The 27,613-nt window shown below is 42.0% G+C and overlaps 1 protein-coding gene across 1 annotated transcript in view; it reads left to right on the forward strand.

Moving 5' to 3' along the window:
• The window catches only part of LOC111955841 (gamma-aminobutyric acid type B receptor subunit 2-like), a 506,723-nt gene that overhangs the window by 194,918 nt on the left and 284,192 nt on the right, over positions 1-27,613 (forward strand). The window contains 1 exon segment of the mRNA XM_024134728.1: positions 2,046-2,183. Within this exon segment, the coding sequence (XP_023990496.1) occupies positions 2,046-2,183 (138 nt within the window).

Here is a 27,613-nt window from a genome sequence, read left to right on the forward strand (position 1 = left end):
ATATGACAGTGATATTTATGTTTGAGCTGATATTTCAGGGTGASCTGCACACAGCGAACGTCCTACTAGGGCACACCGCCTTGGTGTTAACAGTCAAATTAATTCAATGCCAAGAGTGTGCAAAGCTGTCATCAAGGCAAAGGGTYGCTACTTTGAAGAATCTCAAATMTWAAATATGTTTACATTTGTTTAACACTTTTTTGGTTACTACATGATTCCATGTGTGTTATTTCATAGTTTAGATGTCTTCACTATTATTCTACAAAGTAGAAAATAGTTTAAAAAAAAAAAAAGAAAGAAAGATCCTTTAATGAGTAGGTGTGTCCAAACTTTTGACTGGCACTGTATGTGAATGAGATATTTCTGTATTTGAATATCAATACATTTGCAAAAATTTCAAAAAACATGTTTTCACTCTACCATTATTGAGTATTGTGTGTAGATGGGTGAGATTTTWGAAAATATTTAATCCTTTTTGAATTCAGGCTGTAACACAGGAACATATAGAATAAGTCCAGGGMTATGAATGCATTCTGAAGGCACTGTACGATATACCAGTGTATGCACACGTGTGCCTTGTGGAGCACTGGTTATGGGATTATTATGTTTCATTTACCCAAAATACAGGAGGCGGAGGAAGATACATCAGGTTTTTTGGAAATTTAAACTGTACACATTTTTTTACCCCAAAATTAATCAATCGATATTGTTGTCATTTAACAACAGTCAATATACTGTACAYAAATTAGGAAGTCGACACTCCAAGCTATTTGAAAATGAAATCTGTAACTGGAGCTGTGTTGCAAGAGAGAACCTATACCCATAATGCTGCCAGAAACATAATTACAAAAATTAGCGAGAATGAAAACACAATAACAGCCGAAGGCTTATTTCCATTGAGGTRCTCTGTTCGATTTCTCATCCCTGCCACTGAGTCGCACAACGCCGTCTTGGAAGAAAATCTAATTCAGACCTACATGATCTTAACAAGGTGAAACCACCTCAGAAGTGTAGCTTCACTGCATCAAGGTGGACATTGCCTCCGACTCTATATACACACAGGAGAACATCCTGAATTGACTGGTAATAATAGGGGCAAGAAGTGATAGGAATATCATTACAAACTCAGAAAATCACAGCAAAACTAGTTAGGGAGCTCACATAGCAATCAATAGAGCTATTCCATTTGTTTCCCTCGCTCTCTCTCTCTCCCCGTTCTCTCTCTCTCTCTTTCTTTCTACCCCTGTTCTGATCTCCCTCCCGCAGTTCTACAGAGCCAATACCGTTGCCATGGTGATGGCTGCATTCTGCAGTAGCAGCAGTGGGATCGTCTCTCTCTCTCTCATCTCTCTCTCCCTCTCCCCCCTCTCTCTTCCCCCCCTCTCTCTGCTCTCACTCGCTCTCTCTCACACATCATTTCGAGATATCACATCACGCCATGTTTTGTTCATTACTATTGTATTGCAGATTTGTACTCACATATTGCATAACAATGTATTTAAGTGCTACACATGGACTTACAGGTATGCATTGCATATCTATAGGAGGCACATGTATTTGTAGTGCATGTTTAGGCTTCTGTATTCTGTATATAGCTAACATAGTCTGTCTGTGTGTGCCTCACATAATTCTGTTCTTTCCAAATGAAAGGAGTTTCCCCACAAACTCCAAAGGTGAGGTCCAGGTGACACCCTATTCCCTATGTAGGGCACTACATTAGACCASAGCCCCTTTGAGCCCTGGTCAAAAGTAGAGCACGATATAGGGAATAGGGTGCCATTTGGGACGTAGGCCCATACTACCGTGCTACAGTAAGAGGTGTGCAGTACAGAGCACAATTAAATATGTGCTTTCACCGTTGCGTGTCAGCCACTTCCCAGCCCAAAATAGTCTAGAAAAATGTAATGCAGCTTTTAAACTTCTCTCTCTCTCTCTCTCTCTCTCTCTCTCTCTCTCTCTCTCTCTCTCTCTCTCTCTCTCTCTCTCTCTCTCTCTCTCTCTCTCTCTTCTTCCCTCTTCCAAACCTCCTATCTGTCCCTATGCAGTGTGACAACGCCAAGGGATTGAGGGCCTTCTTCGACGCCATATGTTACGGACCCAAACACCTGATGATCTTCGGAGGGGTGTGTCCTTCTGTCACATCCATCATCGCTGAGTCACTGGAGGGGTGGAACCTGGTGCAGGTAGGAACAAGTCTGGTTGTTATGAGGAGGATGGGTCGGTCTGTTCCAGCTGGATTTGACCTCTTTTTGGGAGTTGTCTTTCTATTTAGCTTTGGTGGGGTTCCCTCTTGATATGATGTGAGATGGGACAAATGTGAGTTTTGAGTTGTTAGGATAAGTGTGCGTGTGTGTGTGTCCGTGCGTACCCGTGCATGTTCAAAGTGTATGTGTGTGTGGGCTTGAGGTTGGAACCACAGTGACAGGACATGCAAGTTTGCTAATTGATTAATTTGTACGTTTGTGATTGGCTGAGCCCATAGTCTTATGGTTCTGTAGATAGGGTCTGGGCTGGGGTCTCTGAGAGGTCCTAACTCATGGCTTAATCCTTCATTAACCTCACCAGGGGAAATGTCTAATTGTTAAGTCTTTAATCCGGGACGATCCTTATCCATTTCATAAACCCAGAGATGGAAGAAAACAGGAAATATCAAGGCTGTGCCACAAATGGCACCCTTACCCTGAATAGCCCTATGGGCCCTGGTAAAACTAGTGCACTACATAGGGAGGAGTGCACTAGTTTGTTCCTCGTGTCATAATTATTTTTTTATTTTTCTCTCTGCACTGTTGGGAAGGGCTTTTCATTTACCTGTCTTATATCAGCTTGCTTGCGCTCAGATGGGAAGGGTGGAAACATTTGAGGTGTATCCTTAAAAACATGATTCAAAGTGCTAATTTCAGGCAAGGCTGGTAGGGATATTTAAGTTCAACAAAAAGCTGGTTTTAGCAGTAACACGGTTGGTTATGGAATTCATTTTAACAGAGGAAACGCAGCATATCCAGCCGTGATGCACACTGTCCATATGAACATGGGACTAGAGTAATATGCTTCTGGTGCCTGTATACTTCGTATTAAGAAACATAAAAACGAATGCTCCTCTCAATGAAGTCTATTTTTTCTGCCCAATGCAATCAAGTAGGCTAGTCAAGACCGTCAATAAAGGGTTTGGCTCGTGACACGGCTTGTAAATAAATCTTAATCACGATAGCAAAACAGTGAGCTGACATTCCCTTTTTCTCTGTGTATTGTAGGCAGTGCGATCTGTAAGATGGTTCAAATATGTTCATAAAACATTATATTTGGGAGCAGTATAATGGTGAGTGGACATTCTCCCTTTCTCTTTAAATTGGATCTTTGTCCAGCTACTGTGAAAAGTTTGGATGTGCGTAAAACCCTCCATAGTCTGCATCATTGTTTTAAAATTATATGACTACAGGGAGCAATTATGGTGTCTGTAAGTGTATTAAGACTATTTAAAACTAGTTGTTGTTTCATGTTGTTTAGAATTTGACTAGAATTATTCACTCTCTATTTAGGCCATATCAATAATGAATTTTATCTTGCCTATTGACAATATTTGGCATGTCCCTGCTCAGCCATGATGTAATTTACAGTAGACCTAGCACCTATATCAGTGTGCATGCTATGTAGGCCTATATATTTCCACAATGAAGCCATGCAATTACTTAGAACAATGTGGACTGCAAACAGGTTCAAGGAAACGTATTTAGCAAAGATGGGCTAGGTCTACACTTTCTTAATTAGTTTCTGTAAGCTATTTAACAAACTATAACGGACTAACATTTGGAATTGGAGTTGATTCCAACCAATACATAAAAGACCGTAAATACACAACTTGAAGCAACTACATATTTAGCCATTGAGCACCTTCTGATTGGCCAGTGAGAGGCCAAGCCTCTCTATTCATCAAAACCCAGACCTTTTGCGTCACTGCCAGCACTGCGTCGATCATTTTTTGTTGTGTAAATAGCAAAAAGGATTTCTGACACACCCCTGAACCTATAGTGCTACCGCCAGCGCTTAGATTTACCATTGAGMTATGCTTGTTAAAATAGAGCCCTGAATAGTCAGTGACTTTTTTCCAAGCCTTGAGGAGCTGTCATTATGGTGAGATACTGTCAATTAATGGTGAGGAAGTGTAGTGGTGGTTGAGTACAGTATTGTCATCTCTGTGGAAGAGGGCCTTGGTGAACGTACACCCCTTGGCAAGGTGTGCTCTAAGGCCATTCTTCAAGGTCTGATTGAAGCATTTCACTCCTCCATTGGCCTGTGGGTGGTAGTATGCTGTGCGGACGTGTTGTTTTCTAACATCAGGAAGATGACAAAGTCCTCTTGGACCTGACTAGTGTCCCCTCCGATTAGTCATTAGAGGCCGACTCTTGTCTTTAAAGTTCACTGATTCAAAACCTTAGTGTTTGAGAATGTAATTGCAGTCGGAATGGCAAAGACTCCAAATGAACCGCTAAATTAAATGTACCCCAAAACCATACTATTCAAGGACTTCCATTTTCAATTCCAAATCCCTGGACCTTCATAGGAGGTGCAGTTAATCGGCTTGACTCACTGATTAAACTCAAACTGCTTTTGGATAATTTACAGTACCACTATGTTCTACTCTGGTTTCTTTGTAGATCCATATTGCACTAGGCTAGCTASATGCCTCTCTCTCCATCTCCCTCTCTGGGCCCATTGACTTTCATCTGTCTCCCAGTGGATGGAAGCAGACCCTGTGCCAGGAACAGGGCAGGGCTGCAGGAGGCTGCCTGGCTCCAAGCTGCAGACGTAGGCCAGTGCATTGGGCCCTGACGTCAGCAGTGGGAGGTGCATTACTTTCCATGTCTGATCTATATGTATCAGCCTCATAAGAATTCTGTGAGGAGAGAGGAAGCGAGGAATAACATGTGTGGGAAGTTTTCTGGGATAGTATATAGGCATGGAAATATATTGCTTGTTGCTATTATCATGGATAAAGGGAATTCGAGGCATTTGAGGGGAAATGCATGATTGAGTGAATAGGTGTAACCCTGATTCTGAATTGAGGCATTTTATTGGAAAATATGCAGATTTTCCATGGCTTCTAATGTGCTGCCCTAAATGAAAGAGAAAAAAGTAATTTCCATATAAAAAGCAGAGACAGCTACACAGTATTTAGACAGTGTCTATTAGCAACTTCGCTGGACAACAATTCCTGAGAAATGTTTCATTATACAGTATATTCATTTACATATTTGTAAAAATAGATTTTTTATCAAGGAAGTGCCCCCCCCACACACACACACACACACACACACTTGCAGTGTTGCAGAACCATGATCAGTTTGCAGGCCCCATCTGCCATTGAATTTATAAAACTACTGATCCTCAAGCAGCTCTCTCGCTCACATCCTGATTGTGGCTCACGTCTCATGGTATTGTTGAAGATACAGGCTCATCCTCTCTGCTAAGCACCAATTACTCTTTATAGCAGTGCTGTGTAGAGTACAGTAAGCTATGTGGTGATGAAAATGACTACAAAAGCAAATGAAATGGAAGACAAGAATGCTACGAGGGCAAATAGACAGATGGTAAACGAGGGATGGAGAGATAGACGGAGGACAGCAATCTTTGAGCATTGGCTAAGAGAGAGAGAGAGAGAGAGAACGGGGGAAAAGAGGGAGAGGGAGATAAAGAGAGAGGGAGAGAGAGAAAAAGATAGAGAGAGAGGGAGAGGGAGATAGAGAGGAAGCGATAGAGAGAGAGGGGGAGGAAGAGAGAGAGAGTGAGAGAGGGAGATACAAAAACAACAAGTGTGTGCTTAAAATAAACACACACTTTTCTTTCCTCAGGGCTGTGGGGTGAGACCGGGATGCACTAGAACAGGCTGCAGCACCCTGCCTCACCCTACTAGAATCTGAAGTCAAATGTCTACATTTTGCTGACGATCTCGTGCTTCTGTCCCCAACCAAGAAGGGCCTACAGCAGCACCTAGATATTCTGCACAGATTCTGTCAGACATGGGCCCTGACAGTAAATCTCAGTAAGACAAAAATAATGATATTCCAAAAAAGGTCCAGTTGCCAGGATCACAAATACAAATTGAATCTAGATACCGTTGCCCTAGAGCACACAACAAACTGTACATACCTTGGCCTAAACATCAGCGCCACAAGCAAGAAGGGCCTTCTACGCCATCAAAAAGAAGATACAATTCGACATATCAATTAGGATCTGGCTACAAATACTTGAATCAGTTATAGAACCCATTTCCCTTTATGGATGTGAGGTTTGGGATCCACTCACCAACCAAGAATTCACCAAATGGGACAAACACCAAATTGAGACTCTGCATGCAGATTTCTGCAAAAATATCCTCTGTGTAGAATGTAAAACACTAAATAATGCATGCAGAGCAGAATTAGGCCGATACCCGCTAATGATCAAAATCCTGAAAAGAGACGTTAAATTCTACAACCACCTAAAAGGAAGTGATTCGCAAACCTTCCATAACAAAGCCATCACCTACACAAAGATTAACCTGGAGAAGAGTCCCCTAAGCAAGCTGGTCCTGATGCTCTGTTCACAAACAGACCCCACAGAGCCCAAGACAGCAACACAATATGACCCAACCATCACAAAAAAACACAAAAGACACATTGGAAAGAATTAACAAAAAAACAGAGCAAACTAGAATGCTATTTGGCCCTAAACAGAGAGTACACAGTGGCAGAATACCTGACCACTGTGACTGACCCAAAATGAAGGATAGCTTTGACTATGTACAGACTCAGTGAGCATAGCCTTGCTATTGAGAGAGGCCACCGTAGGCAGACCTGGCTCTCAAGAGAAGACAGGCTATGTGCACACTGCCCACAAAATTAGGTGGAAACCGAGCTGCACTTCCTCACCTCCTGCCAAATGTATGACCATATTAGAGACACATATTTCCCTCAGATTACACAGACCCACAAATAATTTGAAATCAAATCCAATTTTGATAAACTCCCATATCTACTGGGTGAAATTCCACAGTGTGCCATCACAGCAGCAAGATTTGTGACCTGTGTTGCCACAAGAAAAGGGCAACCAGTGAAGAACAAACACCATTGGAAATACAACCCATATTTATGTATACATTTTTTGCCATTTGTACTTTGTTTCAACACTGTATATAGCCATAATATTACATTTGAAACGTTTGTGATTGTTAATATTTACTGTTCATTTGTATTGTTTATTTCACTTTCTTTGGTAATGTAAACATATGTTCTCCATGCCAGTAAAGCCCTTTGGATTGTATTGAGAGAGAGAGAGGAGGAGGAGAGGAGAAGGGAGAGAGAGAGAGGAGAGAGAGTAGAGAGGAGAGAGAGAGAGGAGAGAGGAGAGGGGGAGAGAGAGAGAGAGAAGAGAGGAGAGGGAGAGAGAGAGAGAGAGAGAGAGAGAAAGAGGGGAGGAGAAAGAAGGGAGAGAGAAGAGAGAAGAGAGGAGGGAGGAGGAGAGCGAGGAGAGAAGAGAAAGAGAAGAGGCAGAGAAGAGAGGGGAAGAGAGAGAGAGAAGATAGAGGAGAGAGAGAGAGAGAGAGCAGAGAGGAGAGAGGGGAGAGAAAGAGAGAGAGAGAGGGAAGAGAGAAAGAGAGGAGGAGAGAGGGGGGGGGAGAGAGAGAGAAGAGAAGGTGGGGAGGCCGAGAAAGAGGAAGAGAAGGGCAGAGAAAGTGAGAAAGGGCGAGAAAGGGCTTTTGCAATGTAAACATGTTTCCGCTGCCAAATTAAAGCTCTTTGATTTAATTGAGATAGAGAGGAGAGAGAGGGAGAGAGAGAGAGAGAGAGAGAAAGAGAGAGAAATAAAAGGAGAAAGAGGGAGAGAGGGGGCAGAGAAAGTGAGAGAGGGTGAGAGAGGGCTTTACAATGTAAACATATGTTTCCCATGCCAATAAAGCCCTTTGAATTGAATTGAGAGAGATAGATGTGTGTTATTCCAGCCGTTATATTATAGCTTGATCGACATGTTTTTTCATATTTTTCACTTTGCAAAACAATTCTTGGCGACCTTCTTGATAGGAGGATTAAACATGCTCCTCTCAACTCCTCATTATATTACAGAAAACGCTTGCCCAAAACACTTCTGGCACCAAGAATCTCGCTGGCGGGCATCCTGGGCCAAGACTCCAAATACGAGCCTTTCCTTTTGCCTGCTACAACAATTCATTGTTTCTGCTCCACATAATGGCAGAGAATGGTTCATTGACTCCAAGTATGGGTTTCTATTCTGTGGTAAATGGCTCATTGAGTGCCAGGAAATGCCCTCGTAGAATCTGTCGACCTCTCAGTCGCCAATTAGATATGTCTGTGGAGGAGTCGCTGTTCATTTTCAGCTGCGTCTAGTGTGTAATGAAAAAGGATGTTCCCCAGTCATTTTRTCCTTGTAATTTGGAGGGGAAAGGGTAGATGGGGGGCACATTTTAATGAGAGTATGTATATTCTTACTGTAAGGTGTCATCTGTTATGCATGACTGGAACACTATACAGCAGGCCTATTATTTGTCCCATTCCATGTTGTCTACATCCTGACAATTCACTCAGCCCTCTAGGCTGCGCATCCCAAATCGCAGCCTATTCCTTATGTAGTGCATTACTTTTGACCAGGGCCCATAGGGTAAGTAGTGTACTACTTTTGACCAGGGCCCATAGGGTAAGTAGTGTACTACTTTTGACCAAGGCCCATAGGGTAAGTAGTGTACTACTTTTGACCAAGGCCCATAGGGTAAGTAGTGCGCTATGTAGAGAATAGGGTTCCATCTGTATTCGTAACCCATCCTTGATATAACAGAACTGAATTATGACAGCAGCAGATGATGAGAATGGAAAAACACACAACGGAATCGGTTACTATGCATTCTGGGTAAGTGGCGAGAGCATCAATGAAGCCATATGTATACATGAGAGGCATTTCTCTCCCAGTGCCAGTATTGATCGTAGCTGCTTCATTAGGCCAGCCAATTTAGAGACGAGAGACAAGCTGCATCTGTACTTCCAACCATCCATTCCTCCCTGCCTCCCTCCATTTTCTACATTATCCAAACCTCAGTGTTGCTGCTATTCTTCTCTTGTTGGAAGGCAACAGCACTGTGGATCACGTGTGTGTGTGTGTGTGTGTGTGTGTGTGTGTGTGTGTGTGTGTGTGTGTGTGTGTGTGGGTGATGTGTGTGTGTGTGTGTGTTGTGTGTGGTGTGTGTGTGTGTGTGTGTGTGTGTGTGTGTGTGTGTGTGTGTGCGTGTGCATCGTGTGCGTGTCGTGCTGTGTGCATCCTCGTTCTGTACTAAACTCTTCATAAAACATGAACTGCTGTTTGTATTCTAGTGCTGTGGTCTATGGTATTTCTGGCTCAGTTTACGTCAAATCTTTTCTTGTTCCGTATCCATATTTCATGGTTCCAAAGTTTGATTGAAATCCCAGGTTGCTGCAGAGGGAGGATGAAGCAAGAGGCAAAGAGACATGAGCCAAGTGGACGAGCAGGCCTATGGTCAATTACATTCAGTCAATTCAGGATGTAAACTGAATTAAGAATGTCAGTTTACTTCTTGAATTGAATGAATTTAAATAGAATTGAGCCCAACACTAGCTGAACGAGTGAATCTATCTATCTGCTAGTTTGTTGTAGACTATCTATCTACTGCTAGTTGTTGTAGACTATCTATCTACTGCTAGGTTGTTTGAGACTATCTATCTACTGCTAGGTTGTTTGTAGACTATCTATCTACTGCTAGTTGTTGTAACTTCTATCTCTGCTAGTTTGTTGTAGACTATCTATATCTACTGCTAGTTTGTTGTAGATTATCCGATCTACTGCTAGGTTGTTGTAGACTATCTATCTACTGCTAGGTTGTTGTAGACTATCTATCTACTGCTAGTTTGTTGAAGATTATCTATCTACTGCTAGGTTGTTGTAGACTATCTATGCTACTGCTAGGTTGTTGTAGACTATCTATCTACTCCTGGTTGTTGTAGACTATCTATTCTCCTGCTAGTTTGTTGTAGACTATCTATCTACTGCTAGGTTGTTTAGACTATATATCTTCCTGCTAGGTTGTTGTAGACTATCTATCTACTGCTAGGTTGTTGTAGCTATCTATCTACTGCTAGGTTGTGTAGACTATCTATCTACTGCTAGGTTGTTGTAGACTATCTATCTCCTGCTAGGTTGTTGTAGACTATCTATCTACTGCTAGGTTGTTGTAGACTATCTATCTCCTGCTAGTTGTTGTAGACTATCTATCTCCTGCTAGGTTGTTGTAGACTATCTATCTACTGCTAGTTGTGTAGACTATCTATCTCCTGCTAGGTTGTTGTAGACTATCTATCTCTTAGGTTAAAAACACAGTAGACCATTTTTGAAGAAGTCTGTTTCTGTCCCTCCTTACTAGTTATTAATTACTAAACAAACAGAGATAGTGACACAGTGGTTTGGCCTGGGGTGGGGATGTACACACGTGGGGGGCCACGAGGGCAGTAAGTGGGTATCCTCGGCTTGGCCTTAGTCTGTGTGAGTCAGAACAAGGACCATGACCATGAAGGAGAAAAGTCTGGGTAGGTTAACACAGGCAATTAGTGAGTTTAAACTGTCTTAATGCTCCCGACACGACTCAGAGGACACACACACAACGCGCACAACACACCACACGCGCACACACACACACGCACACACAACACACCCACACACACAACACACACACCACACACACACACACACACACACACACACACACACACAACACACACACCACACACACACACACACAACACACCACACACTCACACACACACACACAACACACACACACACACACACACACAACACACACCCACACACACCACACACACACGTCACACACACACAGTGGAGCCTCTGGACTCGACCAATAAGAACTCTTGCTTATAGTTATTTATCACACTCGGGCACCAGAGTAATGGACACACTACTTTCATATTACATATCCTGATCTGATAGCATTCACACTAATTGGGTCTGGGCTCCAACTCCTGTGGGGGTTTAACTGGACTTCTGATTACCTCTTACTAAATGTGTTGTCATCCTGGAATGCTCATTGTACATAAGACACAGGTTGGGTGGAGCCCTTTACACTCAAATCAAATCAAATGTTATTGGTCACATACACATTGTTAGCAGATGTTAATGCGAGTGTAGCGAAATGCTTATGCTTCTAGTTCTGAGAGTGCAGTAATATCTAACAAGTAATCTAACAATTCCACAACAACTACCTAATACACACAAATCTAATGGAATGAATAAGAATATGTACATATAACTATATGGATGAGCGATGGCTGAGCGGCATAGGCAAGATGCAATAGATGGTATAAAATACAGTATATACATATGAGTAATGTAAGATATGTAATGTTGCTAAAGTGGCATTATTTAAAGTGACCAGTGATCCATTTATTAAAGTGGCCAATGATTTGAGTCTGTGTGTAGGCAGCAGCCTCTCTGAGTTAGTGATTACTGTTTAACAATCTAACGGCCTTGAGATAGAAGCTGTTTTTCAGTCTCTCGGTCCCAGCTTTGATGCACCTGTACTGACCTCGCCTTGGTAGTGGTGTGAACAGGGAGTGGCTCGGGTGGTTGTTGTCCTTGATGATCTTTTTGGCATTCCTGTGACATCGGGTGCTGTAGGTGTCCTGGAGGGCAGGTAGTTTGCCCCCGTGATGCYTTGTGCAGACCGCACCACCCTCTGGAGAGCCTTGCGGTTGAGGGCGGTGCAGTTGCCGTACCAGGCGGTGATACAGCCCGACAGGATGCTCTCAATTGTGCATCTGTAAAAGTTTGTGAAGGTTTTAGGTGACAAGCCAAATTTCTTCAGCCTCGAGTATACTGCTAGCCAATGCCCAGTCTCTTGACAACAAGGCAGACGGAATTCGAGCAAGGATTGCTTTCCAGAGAGACATAAGCGATTGTAACATTCTTTACTTCACGGAAATTATGGCTCTCTTGGGATATGTTGTCGGAATCGGTTCAGCCATCGGGCTTCTCCATGCATCGCGCCAACAGAGATAAACTCTTCTCTGGGAAGAGGAAGGGCGGGGGTGTATGCTTCATGATTAACGACTCATGGTGTAATCATAACAACATACAGGAACTCAAGTCATTCTGCTCACCCGACCTAGAATTCCTTACAATCAATTGCAGGACATTTTACCTACCAAGAGAATTCTCGTCAGTTATAGTCACAGCTGTGTACATTCCCCCTCAAGCAGACACCAAGACGGCCATCAAGGAACTTCACTGGACTCTATGTAAACTGGAAACCATATATCCTGAGGCTGCATTTATTGTAGCTGGGGATTTTGACAAAGCAAATTTGAGAACAAGGCTACCTAAATTCCACCAGCATATTCATTGCGCTACGTGTATGGGCAAGACCCTCGACCACTGCTAATCTAACTTCCACGATGCACACAAAGCCCTCCCTCGCCCTCCCTTTGGAAAATCCGACCTTGACGCCACCTTGCTCCTACCGTCCTATAGGTAAAAACTCAAGCAGGGTGTACCAGTGACGAGAACCATTCAACGCTGGTCCGACCAATCGGACGCCACGCTTCAAGATTGTTTTGAAGACGCCTACTGGAATATGTTCCGGTCAGCCTCAGAGAACAACATCGACCTATACGCTGACTCGCTGAGTGCGTTTATAAAGAAGTGCATTGGAGATGTTGTACCCACTGTGACTATTAAAACCTACCCTAACCAGAAACTGTGGATGGATGGTGGCATTCGCGCAAAACTGAAAGAGCAATCCACCGCATTTAACCATGGAAAGAGGTCTGGGAATATGACTGAATATAAACAGTGTAGTTATTCCCTCTGCAAGGCAATCAAACAAGTGAAATGCCAATACAGGGACAAAGTGGAGTCGCAATTCAACAGCTCAGACATGAGACGTATGTGGCAGGGTCTACAGGAAATCACGGACTACAAAAAGAAAACCAGCCACGTCACGGACACCGAGGTCATGCTTCCAGACAAACTAAACAACTTCTTTGCCTGCTTTGAGGATAATACAGTGCCACCGTCGCAGCCCGCTAACAAGGACTGCTCCCCCCCGCCCCCTCTCCTTCTCCGTGGCTGACATGAGTAAAATATTTAAACGTGTTAACCCTCGCAAGGCTGCTGGCCCAGACGGCATCCCTAGCCGTGTCCTCAGAGCATGCGCAGACCAGCTGGCTGGTGTGTTTACGGACATATTCAATCGCCCCCTATCCCTGTTGTCCCCACATGCTTCAAGATGGCTACCATTGTTCCTGTATCCAAGAAGGAAAAGATAACTGAACTAAATGACTACTGCCCCGTAGCACTTACTTCTGTCATCATGAAGTGCTTTGAGAGACTAGTCAAGGATCATACCACCTCCACCTTCCCGGCCACCCTAGACCCACTTCAATTTGTATACCGCCCCAACAGATCCACAGATGACGCAATCTCAATCGCACTCCACACTGCCCTTTCCCACCTGGACAAAAGGAACACCTATGTGAGAATGCTGTTCATTGACTACAGCTCAACGTTTAACACCATAGTGACCACAAAGCTCATCAATAAGCTAAAGAATCTGGGACTAATAAACACCTCCCTCTGCAACTGGATCCTGGACWTCCTGACAGGCAACAAGATATCTGCCATGCTGATCCTCAACACTGGGGCCCCTCAGGGGTGCGTGCTTAGTCCCCTCCTGTACTCCCTGTTCTCGCACAACTGCGTGGCCTAACACGACTCCAACACCATCATTAAGTTTGTTGACGACACAACAGTGGTAGGCCTGATCACCGACAACGATGAGACAGCCTATAGGGAGGAGGTCAGAGACCTGTCAGTGGGGTGCCAGGACAACAACCTCTCCCTCAATGTGAGCAAGACAAAGGAGCTGATCGTGGACTATAGGAAAAGGAGGGCCGAACAGGCCCCCATTAACATTGACTGGAATGTAGTGGAGCGGGTTGAGAGTTTCAAGTTCCTTGGTCTCCACATCACCCTCAAACTACCATGGTCCAAACACACCAAGACAGTCGTGAAGAGGGCACGACAACACCTTTTCCCCCTCAGGAGACTGAAAATATTTGGCATAGGTCCCCAGATCCTCAAAACATTCTAAACTGCACCATTGAGAGCATCCTGACCGGTTGCATCACTGCCTGGTACGGTAACTGCTCGGCATCCGACTGTTTGGCGCTACAGAGGGTGGTGCGTACAGCCCAGTACATCACTGGGGCCAAGTTTCCTGCCATCCAGGACCTATATACTAGGTGGTGTCAGAGGAAGGCCCAAGAATTTGTCGAAGACTCCAGTCACCCAAGTCATAAACTGTTCTCTCAGCTCCCGCACAGCAAGTTGTACCGGAGCGACAAGGTTAGGTCTAAACGGCTCCTTAACAGCTTCTACCCCAGAGTCATAAGACTGCTGAACAATTAATTAAATGGCCACCCAGGCTATTTACATTGACCCCCCCTTTGTTTTTACACTGCTGCAACTCGCTGTTTATTATTTATGCATAGTCACTTTATCCRTACCTCCATGTACAAATGACCTCGACTAACCTATACCCCCGCACACTGACTCGTACTCGTATATGGCCTTGTTATTGTTATTTTATTGTGTTTCCTTTTCTTTTCTTTTTTACTTTAGTTTATTTAGTAAATATTTTCTTAACTCTATTTCTTGAACTGCATTGTTGGTTAAGGGCCTATATATGCGCATGTGACAAATGAAATAGTATCTTATTTTATTTGATCACAGTGTTTGATACAGTTCCTAAATGGCATCGTCATACACTGGGTTGTTTTGAACATAATGAGACTGTTTGTCTATTATGAAAAACCTGAATGCACTCATGATATCCTTTGTATGCACACCAAAATGATGATCTGTTTCCCTAAATTGCATTGTGAATGCCTAACACTGTATTTTATAATTTAACTAGTCATGTTGGCAATAGAACACGTTTTCAGTTATGCCCACTTGACCCAGATTGCGATTTATAATAGACCGTTTCGAGGCCTCGTAAACAACAACAGTAATTGTGTGATGGTGGGGATGCAGGGCTGTGTTTCAAACAAAATAACTACAAGTGTGCTGTAGTTCCTAAACGGCACAGCTAGGAGAGCAAAAAAAAACACCTTATAGTTGAAGAATCTTCTTTGAGTCATAAAAGTGCATGGAAATTACTGGCCACTTGGAGACACCAGTTAGTCTTCTCACTCAAACCCTTGTAATGTATTTGTCTTATGTTCCACCTACCCCACATTTTCCAGGAATATTCTTATCTTGTTACTGAATGTACAGTGCTTCGGGAAGGATTCAGACCCAATGACATTTTGCACATTTTGTTACGTTACAGCCTTATTCTAAAATGTATTTAATAAATTAAAATCCTCATCAATTTACACACAATACCCCATAAAGACAAAGCGAAAACAAGTTGTTAGAATTTTTTTGCAAATGTAGATATATATATAGATATAATATATATATATATATATATATATATATATATATATATATAATATATATATATATTATATATATTATATATATATATATATATATATAATATGTATTTATATAAGTATTCAGACTCTTTGCTGGTGGCAGCATCATGCTGTAGGGATGTTTTTCAGCGGCAGGGACTGGGGGACTAGTCAGGATCAAGAGCGCTCAGGACCTCAGACTGGTGCGATGGTTCACCTTCCAACAGGACAACGACCATAAGCACACAGCCAAGACAACACAGGAGTGGCTTTGGGAGAAGTCTCTGAATGTCCTTGAGTGGCCCAGCCAGAGCCCAGACTTGAACCCGATCGAACATCTCTGGAGAGACCTGAAAATAGCTGTGCAGCGACYCTCCCCATRCAACCMGACAGAGCTTGATTGGATCTGCAGAGAAGAATGMGAGAAACTCCCCAAATACAGGTGTGCCAAGCTTGTAGCGTCATACCCGAGAAGACTCGAGGCTGTAATCGCTGCCAAAGATGCTTCAACAAAGTACTGAGTTAATTAAGGGTTAGGTAAATGAGTATTTTCAGATTTATTTTTCAACAAATGCGGCGAAAAGTACAGTAAATGTAAAATGCACATGAAATCAACAGTGTAGTGTTTGGATTCAGTTTTGTGTTAGGTGAACTGTTGTGTCCTCAACTTTGATCTAATAATTTTCTTTTCATCTCCAAACTGTTCCCTTTCAATTACTACCATTGCTATCCATTTCCTTTTATATTTCTTCTGTAAGAAACATATCAAATAAAATCAAATTGTATTGGTCACATACACATATTTAGCTGATGTTATTGCAGTTGTAGCGAAATGCTTGTGTTCCTAGCCCCAACAGTTCAGTAGTATCTACAGATTTTACAGCAATATACTCAAATCCAAAAGTAAAAGAATGGAATTCAGAAATCTATAAATATTAGGAAAAATGTTGCGCTATCCACATAGCCCTTTCCACATAGTCCTATCTATATAGCCCTATCTATATAGACCTATATGTATAGCCCTGTCTATATAACCCTATCCACAATGCCCTATCTATATAGCCCTATCTATATAGCCCTATATGTATAGCCCTATCTATATAGCCCTATCTATATAGCACTATCTATATAGCCCTATCTATATAGCCCTATCTATATAGCCCTATCGTACCTATATAGCCCTATAGTATAGCCCTATCATATAGCCCATAATTTTTGTTATATAGCCCTATCTACATAACCCTATCTGTATAGCCCTATCTATATAGCACTATATCTATATAGCCCTATCTACATTAACCCTATCTGTATAGCCCTATCTACATAGCCCTATCTACATATCCTAATCTATATAGCCCTATCCACATAGCCCTATCTATATAACCCTATCTATATAACCCTATCCACATAGCCCTATCTATATAACCCTATACAAATAGCCCTATCTATATAAACCTATCTATATAGCCCTATCTACATTGCCCTATCTATATACCCTATCTACACAGCTTATCTATGTAGCCCTATCTACACAGCCCTATCTACACAGCCCGTATCTACGTAGCCCTATCTACACAGCCCTATCTACATAGCCCTATCTACACAGCCCTATCTACACAGCCTTATCTACACAGCCCTATCTACACAGCCCTATCTACATAGCCCTATCTACACAGCCCTATCTACACAGCCCTATCTACACAGCCCTATCTACGTAGCCCTATCTACACAGCCCTATCTACACAGCCCTATCTATATAGCCCTATCTACATAGCCCTATCTATATAGGCCAATTCCCACAAGTGTAAAGGGGTAAGGCCCAGCTACAGACTAGCGTGCTGTCCAGGGGGTGTAGTTGGATATCAAGGTGCCTCACGCGACAGAAACAGGAGATAGACTAGCGTGCTGTCCAGGGGGTGTAATTGGACATCAAGGTGCCTCACGCTACAGAAACAGGAGATAGACTAGCATGCTGTCCAGGGGGTGTAGTTGTACATCAACCAGGATCTCAGCGATCACTGCCTCATTGCCTGCGTCCGTAATGGGTCTGCAGTCAAACAACCACCCCTCATCACTGTCAAACGCTCCCTAAAACACTTCAGCGAGCAGGCCTTTCTAATTGACCTGCCCCGGGTCTCCTGGAAGGATATTGACCTCATTGAACAAAGGATGCCTGGTTATTCTTTAAAAGTGCTTTCCTCAACATCTTAAATAAGCATGTCCCATTCAAAAAAGGTAGAACCAGGAACAGATATAGCCCTTGGTTCACTCCAGACCTGACTGCCATTGACCAGCACAAAAACATCCTGTGGTGTACTGCATTAGCATCGAATAGCCCCCGCGATATGCAACTTTTCAGGGAAGTTAGGAACCAATATACACAGGCAGTTAGGAAAGCAAAGGCTAGCTTTTTCAAACAGAAATTTGCATCCTGTAGCACAAACTCCCAAAAGTTCTGGGACACTGTAAAGTCCATGGAAAATAAGAGCACCTCCTCCCAGCTGCCTACTGCTCTGAGGCTAGGAAACACTGTCACCACCGATAAATCCACGATAATTGAGAATTTCAATCATTTAATTTTTCTATGGCTGGCTATGCTTTCCACCTGGCTAACAGCCCTGCACCCGCCACAGCAACTTGCCCAAGCCTCCCCATTTCTCCTTCACCCAAATCCAGATGTTCTGAAAGAGTTGCGAAATCTGGACCTCTACAAATCAGCTGGGCTAGACAATCTGGACCCTCTCTTTCTAAAATTATCCGCCGCAATTGTTGCAACCTCTATTACTAGCCTGTTCAACCTTTCTTTTGCATCGTCTGAGATCCCCAAAGATTGGAAAGCTGCCGCGGTCATCCCCCTCTTCAAAGGGGAGACACTCTAGACCCAAACTGTTACAGACCTATATCTATCCTACCCTGCCTTTCTAAGGTATTCGAAAGCCAAATTAACAAACAGATCACCGACCATTTCGAATCCCACCGTACCTTCTCCGCTATGCAATCTGGATTCAGAGCTGGTCATGGGTGCACCTCAGCCACGCTCAAGGTCCTAAACGATATCATAACCGCCATCGATAAAAGACAATACTGTGCAGCCGTATTCATCGACCTGGCCAAGGCTTTCGACTCTGTCAGTCACCACATTCTTATTGGCAGACTCAACAGCCTTGGTTTCTCAAATGACTGCCTCGCCTGGTTCAACAGCTACTTCTCAGACAGAGTTCAGTGTGTCAAATCGGAGGGCCTGTTGTCTGGATCTCTGGCAGTCTCTATGGGGGTGCCACAGGGTTCAAATCTCGGGCCAACTCTTTTCTCTGTATACATCAATGATGTCGCTCTTGCTGCTGGTGATTCTCTGATCCACCTCTATGCAGACAACACCACTCTGTATACTTCTGGCCCTTCTTTGGACTCTGTGTTAACTAATCTCCAGACAAGCTTCAATGCCATACAACTCTCCTTCCGTGGCCTCCAACTGCTCTTAAATGCAAGTAAAACTAAATGCATGCTCTTCAACCGATCGCTACCCGCACCTGCCCGCCCGTCCAGCATCACTACTCTAGACGGTTCTGACTTAGAATATGTGGACAACTACAAATACCTAGGTGTCTGGTTAGACTGTAAACTCTCCTTCCAGACTCACATTAGGCATCTCCAATCCAAAATTAAATCTAGAATCGGCTTCCTATTTCGCAACAAAGCTTCACTCATGCCGCCAAACATACCCTCGTAAAACTGACTATCCTACCGATCCTCGACTTTGGCGATGTCATTTACAAAATAGCCTCCAACACTCTACTCAGCAAATTGGATGCAGTCTATCGCAGTGCCATCCGTTTTGTTAGAAAAGACCCACCATTGCGACCTGTATGCTCTCGATGGCTGGCCCTCGCTTCATACTCGTCGCCAAACCCACTAGTTCCAGGTCATCTATAAGTCTTTGCTAGGTAAAGCCCCGCCTCATCTCAGTTCGCTGGTCACCATAGCAGCACCCACCCATAGCACGCGCTCCAGCAGGTATATTTCACTGGTCACCCCCAAAGCCAATTCCGCCTTTCCTTCCAGTTCTCTGCTGCCAATGACTGGAARGAATTGCAAATATCACTGAAGCTGGAGACTCATATCTCCCTCACCAACTTTAAGCATCACCTGTCAGAGCAACTCACAGATCATTGCACCTGTGCATAGCCCATCTGTAAATAGCCCATCCAACTACCCCATTCCCACATTGTTATTATATATTTTTTGCTCCTTTGCACCCCAGTATCTCTACTTGCACATTAATCTTCTGCACATCTATCACTCCAGTGTTTAATTTCTAWGTTGTAATTACTTCGCCACTATGGCCTAGTTATTGCCTAACCTCCCTAATCTTACCTAATTTTCACACACTGTATATATATTTTTATATTATGTTATTGACTGTACGTTTGTTCATTCCGTGTGTAACTCTGTGTTGTTGTTTGTGTCGCATTGCTTTGCTTTATCTTGGCCAGGTTGCAGTTGTAAATGAGAACTTGATCTCAACTGGCCTACCTGGTTAAATAAAGGTGAAATAAAAAAAAATACAAAATAAAATGTAGAGGTCCTGGGCTGGCGTGGTTACACGTGGTCTGCTGTTCTGATTGCCGGTTGAACAACCGGCAAAATTCTCTAAAACGATGTTGGAGGCGGCTTATGGCAGAGAAATTAACTTTCAGTTCTCTGGCAACAGCTCTGGTGGACATTTTTGCAGTCAGCGTGCCAATTGCACACTCACTCAAATCTTGAAACATCTGCGGCATTGTGTTGTGTGACAAAACTGCACATTTTAGAGTGGTCTTTTATTGTTCCCAGCACAAGCTGCACCTTTGTAATGATCATGCTGTTTATTCAACGTCTTGCTATGCTACATCTGTCAGGTGGATGGATTATCGTGACAAAGAACAAGTGATCATTAACAGGGATGTAAACAAATGTATGCACAAAATTTGAGAGAAATAAACTTTTTGTGTGCATGGAAAATGTGTGCATGGAAAACCATTTTTCTTTTCAGCTCATGAAACATGGGACCAACATTGTACATCATGCTGTGTTTATATTTTGGTTCAGCGTACTTGTCCCTACTGAATCCCGGCTTGAACAGTGTTGTAAATTGTACATGCAGCACTATTGGAAAATAAATAATATTTTGCTCAGTTTTGTTTTTTTCAGCACAGAATAGGACACAGAGAGAACATTAGCTGTTGTTACGGTTTCTTGAAATATAACTTCCATTCCCTGTGAATTTGTAATTCTTCACAGTCACGCCTTGTGAGTCTTGTGTTGAACCATCTCTCTCCCAGCAGTCTCCCGAATTTACTCATAATTAGCTAATTAGCGACATTTTGCTAAATAATCGTAATGAATAGCATGCCCCTACTGCTAATGTTAGTCACACCTTCCATATAAATATGTATTTTAAATATAATTGACACTCAATGGGAATTACGGTGTGATTGAATCTTTCTAAGGAAAAAAAGAAAATCCAGAGACTTTTCTAGGGATTTTTTTTCTCTACTGATAACAACAAAAGGAAAATACTTCCCTGTTCGGTTGACAGATCCCCTTGACATTCTGTGCTCTGGAAGCCGGATTCAAATGGAATAGAAGATGAATGAACAGTGTTGGGAAAAAAAGAAGAAAAAGACAATCAGGATGACATAGGATCGCATTAAGTTAAGCCAGACACCCTTAATAACAATACATTAACAAGGAACACTAACCGTTGTACTTGTTTTGTTACGTCGAGTACTTCAGATGTGCAACTTGTGAAGTCCGTATACGACCTCTATTTTTCCCTCCCCAACTCTCTCTATTTAGTTTTTTTCTTTTGAAAAGCCTTATTTAGGTCACACTGAATCCTAACCACTTTGAAATGCTAGCTGGGGTATGAATGATTTACGTCTGGAAAAAATATGGAAATTAGATGATAAATTGAATTTATAAGTAATTCCTATCCAAAATCTATTTCATTTAGTTAATMATGCATTTAGATCATGCGGTTTTATTCACATGTATGTTTATTATATGTATGCTGCTTTCTTGGCCAGGGTTCACTTGTAAAAGAGATGGAAAGCTCTATGTGACCTGTCTGGTTAAATAAAAGATAAATAAATAAATGCCTAAATATTTTCCACTTTATTTCCGTTGTATTGCTGGAAGGTGGTAGTCTATTCAGGCATTGTTTCTTTGTGTTTTTCCATTCAGAACTGTATATAGTTCACTATTAATTTGACTCATCAATAGATGAATACAGTAAATAGATGAATACAGTAAATAGATGAATACAGTAAATAGATGAATACAGTAAATAGATGATAAGGAATATTTCAATACAGTAATCAGTGGAACAGTATGATGCATACAGTAAATTGATTCACAGTAATATATTCATACTGTACATATGCATACAGTAAATAGATTCATACAGTAAAAATATTCATACAGTAATAGATGAATACAGTAAATAGATGAATACAGTAATACAGTTGTATTCGGAATTTACATACATTTAAACTCAGTTTTTCACAATTCCTGCATTTAATCCTAGTAAAAATGAGTTAGGATACCACATATTTTTTAGAATGTGAAATGTCAGAATAATAGTAGATAATGATTTATTTCAGCTTTTATTTCTTTCATCAATTCCCAGTCGGTCAGAGGTTTACATACACTACTTCGTATTTGGTAGTCCTTTTAAATTGTTTAACTTTGGTCAAACGTTTTGGGTAATCTCCCACAAGCTTCCAACAATAAGTTGGGTGAATTTTGGCCATTCCTCCTGACAGAGCTGGTATAACTGAGTCAGGTTTGTAGGCCTCCTTGCTCGCACACACTTTTTCAGTTCTGCCACAAATTTTCTATAGGATTGAGGTCAGGGCTTTGTGATGACTCTCCAATACCTTGACTTTGTTGTCCTTAAGCCAGTTTCCACAACTTTGGAAGCATGCTTGGGGTCATTTGGAAGACCCATTTGCGACCAAGCTTTAACTTCCTGACGGATGTCTTGAGATGTTTCTTCAATATATCACATTTTACCTTCCTCATGATGCCATCTATTTTGTGAAGTGCACCAGTCCCCTCTGCAGCAAAGCACCCACAACATGATCGTGTCACCCCGTGCTTCACGGTTGGGATGGTGATCTTCGGCTTGCAAGCCTCCCCTTTTTTCCTCAAACATAACGATGGTCATTATGCCAAACAGTTCTATTTTTGTTCATCAGACCAGAGGACATTTCTCCATGTGCAGTTGCAAACCGTAGTCTGGCTTTTTTATGGCGGTTTTGGAGCAGTGGCTTCTTCCTTGCTGAGCGGCCTTTCAGGTTATGTCGATATAGGACTCGTTTTTTGTCTATTAGAAGGGCCATGACTCGACACTACTACCTTTATCATGGGGAACCTTATGTCATTTCTTCCATTATCTTCACAAGGTCCTTTGCTGCTGTTCTGGGATTGATTTACACTTTTCGCACCAAAGTACGTTCATCTCAAGGAGACAGAACGCGTCTCCTTCCTGAGCGGTATGATGGTTGCGTGGTCCCATGGTGTTTATACTTGCGTACTATTATTTGTACAGATGAACGTGGTACCTTCAGGCGTTTGGAAATTGCTCCCAAGGATGAACCAGACTTGTGGAGGTCTACAATTTGTTTTCTGGGGTCTTGGCTGATACATCCACAGGTACACCTCCAATTGACTCAAATGATGTCAATTAGCATATCAGAAGATTCTAAAGCCATGACATAATTTTCTGGAATTTTCCAAGCTGTTTAAAGGCACAGTCAACTTAGTGTATGTAAACTTCTTACCCACTGGAATTGTGATACAGTGAATTATAAGTGAAATAATCTGTCTGTAAACAATTGTTGGAAAAATGACTTGTGTCATACACAAAGTAGATGTCCTAACCGACTTGCCAAAACTATAGTTTGTTAACAAGAAATTTGGGAGTGGTTGAAAAACGAGTTTTAATGACTCCAACCTAAGTGTATGTAAACTTCCGACTTCAACTATATATTAATACAGTAAATTGTTGTTTTGCAATTTAACATGAAATGCATGGTTATTGTCTTGGAAATGTGCATATTGATTTGAAATAATCTCCCATTGTTGGGAATATGAAAGACACCTGTCCTGTATAGCCTACTGAGAAATGCCCTGTAGGCTGTGTTATACACACCCTTACCTTATTGTCCTTAGGATCCTGTGTCATGTTGTTAACCATTTTCAGAAAAGTGCATATTGAATAAAAATAATTGACCATGGGCTACACTGCTTATGAATGTGAAAGACTCCTGCCGCTGTAAGGTAGGCTATGTATAATCCACTTTCCTTTCCTATGATCCTTTTAGTTGATCATATCAGCAACTGAACCTTACTCATGGTTTTCCAGTTCCACAGGAGGTGGGAACAGAGCGTCCTCAGACACACGCTGCATCTCAAATAGCACCCTAGTCTCTACGTAGTGCACTACTTTTGACCAGGGCTCATAGGGCCCGGGTCAAAAGTAGTGCACTTTGCAAAACACCAAATGATCCCATTGAAATTAGCTTGTTGATGATGCAACACATCTGTAGCAAGGAGGAACATGCCTAAGGTCTCCCATTTTTTTATTCTTTAATTAACTAGGCAAGTCAGTTAAAACTTCTTATGGCTGAGATCCCGTTAACGGGATCGACTTGACAACAGCCAGTGAAAGTGCAGGGCGCCAAATTCAAACAACAGAAATCACATAATTAAAATTCCTCAAACATACAAGTATTTTACACCATTTTAAAGATAAACTTGTTGTAAATCCAGCCACAGTGTCCGATTTCAAAAAGGCTTTACGACGAAAGCACACCAAACGATTATGTTAGGTCAGTACCTAGTCACAGAAAAACACAGCCATTTTTCCAGCCAAAGAGAGGAGTCACAAAAAGCAGAAATAGAGATAAAATTAATCACTAACCTTTGATGATCTTCATCAGATGACACTCATAGGACTTCATGTTACACAATACATGTATGTTTTGTTCGATAAAGTTCATATTTATATCCCAAAATCTTAGTTTACATTGGCTCGTTATGTTCAGTAATGTTTTGCCTCCAAAACATCCGGTGATTTTGCAGAGAGCCACATCAATTTACAGAAATACTCATAATAAACATTGATAAAAGATACAAGTATCATACAAGAAACTTCAGATGAACTTCTCCTTAATACAACCGTTGTGTCAGATTTCAAAACAACTTTACGGAAAAAGCACACCATGCTATAATCTGAGTACAGCGTTCAGTGCCCTAACAAGCCATACAGATATCCGCCATGTTGTGGAGTCAACAGAAGTCAGAAATAGTATTATAAATATTCACTTACATTTGATGATCTTCATCAGAATGCACTCCCAGGAATCCCAGTTCCACAATAAATGTTTGTTTTGTTCGATAACGTCCATAATTTATGTCCAAATACCTCCTTTTTGTTCGCACGTTTAATTCCAAAATCCAAATTGATGAAGCGCAGGCCAGACAAAAGTCAAACAGTTCCGTTACAGTTCGTAGAAACATGTCAAACGATGTATAGAATAAATCTTTAGGATGTTTTTAACATAAATCTTCAATAATATTTCAACCGAAGAATTCCTTTGTCTGTAGAAATGCGATGGAACGCAGCTAACTCTCACGGGGGCACGCCTGAGTAAGCTCGTGTCACTCTGCCAGAGCCCTGACTCAAACAGCTCCCATTCCCCCCTCCTTCACAGTAGAAGCATCAAACAAGGTTCTAAACACTGTTGACATCTAGTGGAAGCCTTAGGAAGTGCAATATGACCAATATGACACTGTATATTGGATAGGCAAACCTACAAACCTCAGATTTTCCACTTCCTGGTTAGATTTTTTCTCAGGTTTTTGCCTGCCATATGAGTTCTGTTCTACTCACAGACATCATTCAAACAGTTTTAGAAACTTCAGAGTGTTTTCTATCCAAATCTACTAATAATATGCATATCTTAGCTTTTAGGACTGAGTAGCAGACAGTTTACTCTGGGCACCTTTTTATCCAAGCTACTCAATACTGACCCCAGCCATAAGAAGTTAAGAACAAATTCTTATTTACAATGACGGCCTACACCGGCCAACGCTGGTCCAATTGTGCGCCACCCTATGGAACTCCCAATCAGGGCCGGTTGTGATACAGCCTGGATTCAAACCAGGGTGTCTGTAGTTAAGCCTCTWGCACTGAGAGGCAGTGCCTTAGACCGCTGCGCCACTCGGGAGCCCGGTTAAGAGCTTTGGGCCAGTAACAGAAAGGTCGCTGAATCGAATCCCCGAACTGACTAGATGAAAAATACGTCGATGTGCCCTTGAGCAAGGCACTTAATCCTAATTGCTCCTGTAAATTGCTCTGGAMAAGAGCATCTGCTAAATTACTAAAATGCAAACGTAAAATGTGGAGAGAGAGAAAAGGAAGGAGGGATTGAGAAAGAGAGAGAGAGAGAGGGAAGAATGGATGTACTGTAGATAGCGGCCTTCTAGAAACTCTCCTCTAAACAACCATGTACAGGTTATTCCAAGTTTCCATGTGGTCTTTGAATAGTGTTAGTTTAAACAGAGCTACACCCCAAAATGTTTTCCCCGTGTTCTATTGATTTCAGTGTGATATCCATGGAAGTCATTAACAAAAAAATGGTTGCATTACACTTACCGCATTGGCGACCCACTCGAATCAAAATGCAATATTTAAAAATGTAGCTAGCTGTCTTCTACAAGTTGTCCTCTAGCCAGTGATGTACACATTATTCCCTGATTCTGTGTGGTTTTTGAGCTGTGTCAGTTTTAACAGAACGTGCAACCTCATCTCCCCCATCTCACGCAATGGATTTCAACGTGATAATCGAAAGGAGAGATTGTGTTGTGTTTTTCCTTCTGTTTTGGTGACCCCCGTATCAAATTGCAATATTCCAAAATGTAGCTGACTGTGTTCTGCAAGTTGTCCTCTGACCAGTTATGTAAAAATATATCCAGATTCCATGTGGTTTTTAAGTTGTGCTAGTTCCAGCAGCGCATATCCCCCCTAATCGATGAGTAATTTACTGCCAGTTGACAGAACAACAGGGTTTTTGGTGCGTGTGCAGTTTATAAGGTCCTCGTTAAAAAAATACAAGTACTATGATTACTATTGCTGCACATAGTAAATGTTATGTTTTCAATATATCACAAACTCTTTCTGCATATTGGTTATTGATTTGGACACTTTGTTTTCACATTGGGCTATTTATCAATATGTCTTGTCAACAATAACCAGCGACAGCACTAATCTTTTATGATACAATTAAACTCCCCCTCTTTTTTCTCTCTCTGTTGARCCCCCACCTCTCCACCCCATCTCTCTATTTCTCCCTCTCTCTCTGAATGGGAGTTTATGTTACAGATATTAGTGAGTCAGTTAAACTGGCTTTTATCGATCCAGAACTTCCATCTCCAAAAGCAGTTTCTTTTAATGGACCTGTTCTTTCATGTCTGACTGCCTTCAAAACACACCCTTGTTATTTCACATCATTTCAACAGATTTTCTTAATATGAACATTACAACTAGTGTCTCTGAATGCTGTCAAGGTTGATAGCCATACTGATGTTCAATCAAGTTCAATCAAGTTGTAGAAACGTCTCAAGGATGATCAATGGAAACAGGATGCACCTGAGCTAAATTTCGAGTCTCATTGCAAAGGGTCTGAATACTTATGTAAATAAGATATTTCTGTTTTTGATTTTGTATACATTTGCAAAAATGTCTAACAACCTGTTTTCGCTATGTCATTATGGGGTGTTGTGTGTAGATTGATGAGTAGAATACTTTCCCAATACACTGTACATCTAAACCTCAGTTCTAAATATACCTGGCTACAATGGGGGTTGTTTCCCGTCTCGCCTCAAGGTGTCGAGAGGAGCGGACATCCTAATTTGCGTTAGAAGTGTGGAAATAATTGAATCCCTGACATCTGCCTGACTGTGTTGCATGGTAATGTAACACACATGGTAACGTAACACACACAAGGTAATGTAACACACACATGGTAATG

The sequence above is a fragment of the Salvelinus sp. IW2-2015 genome, linkage group LG31 (genome assembly GCF_002910315.2).
Source record: "Salvelinus sp. IW2-2015 linkage group LG31, ASM291031v2, whole genome shotgun sequence".
In the NCBI taxonomy this organism is placed as follows: Eukaryota; Metazoa; Chordata; class Actinopteri; order Salmoniformes; family Salmonidae; genus Salvelinus; species Salvelinus sp. IW2-2015.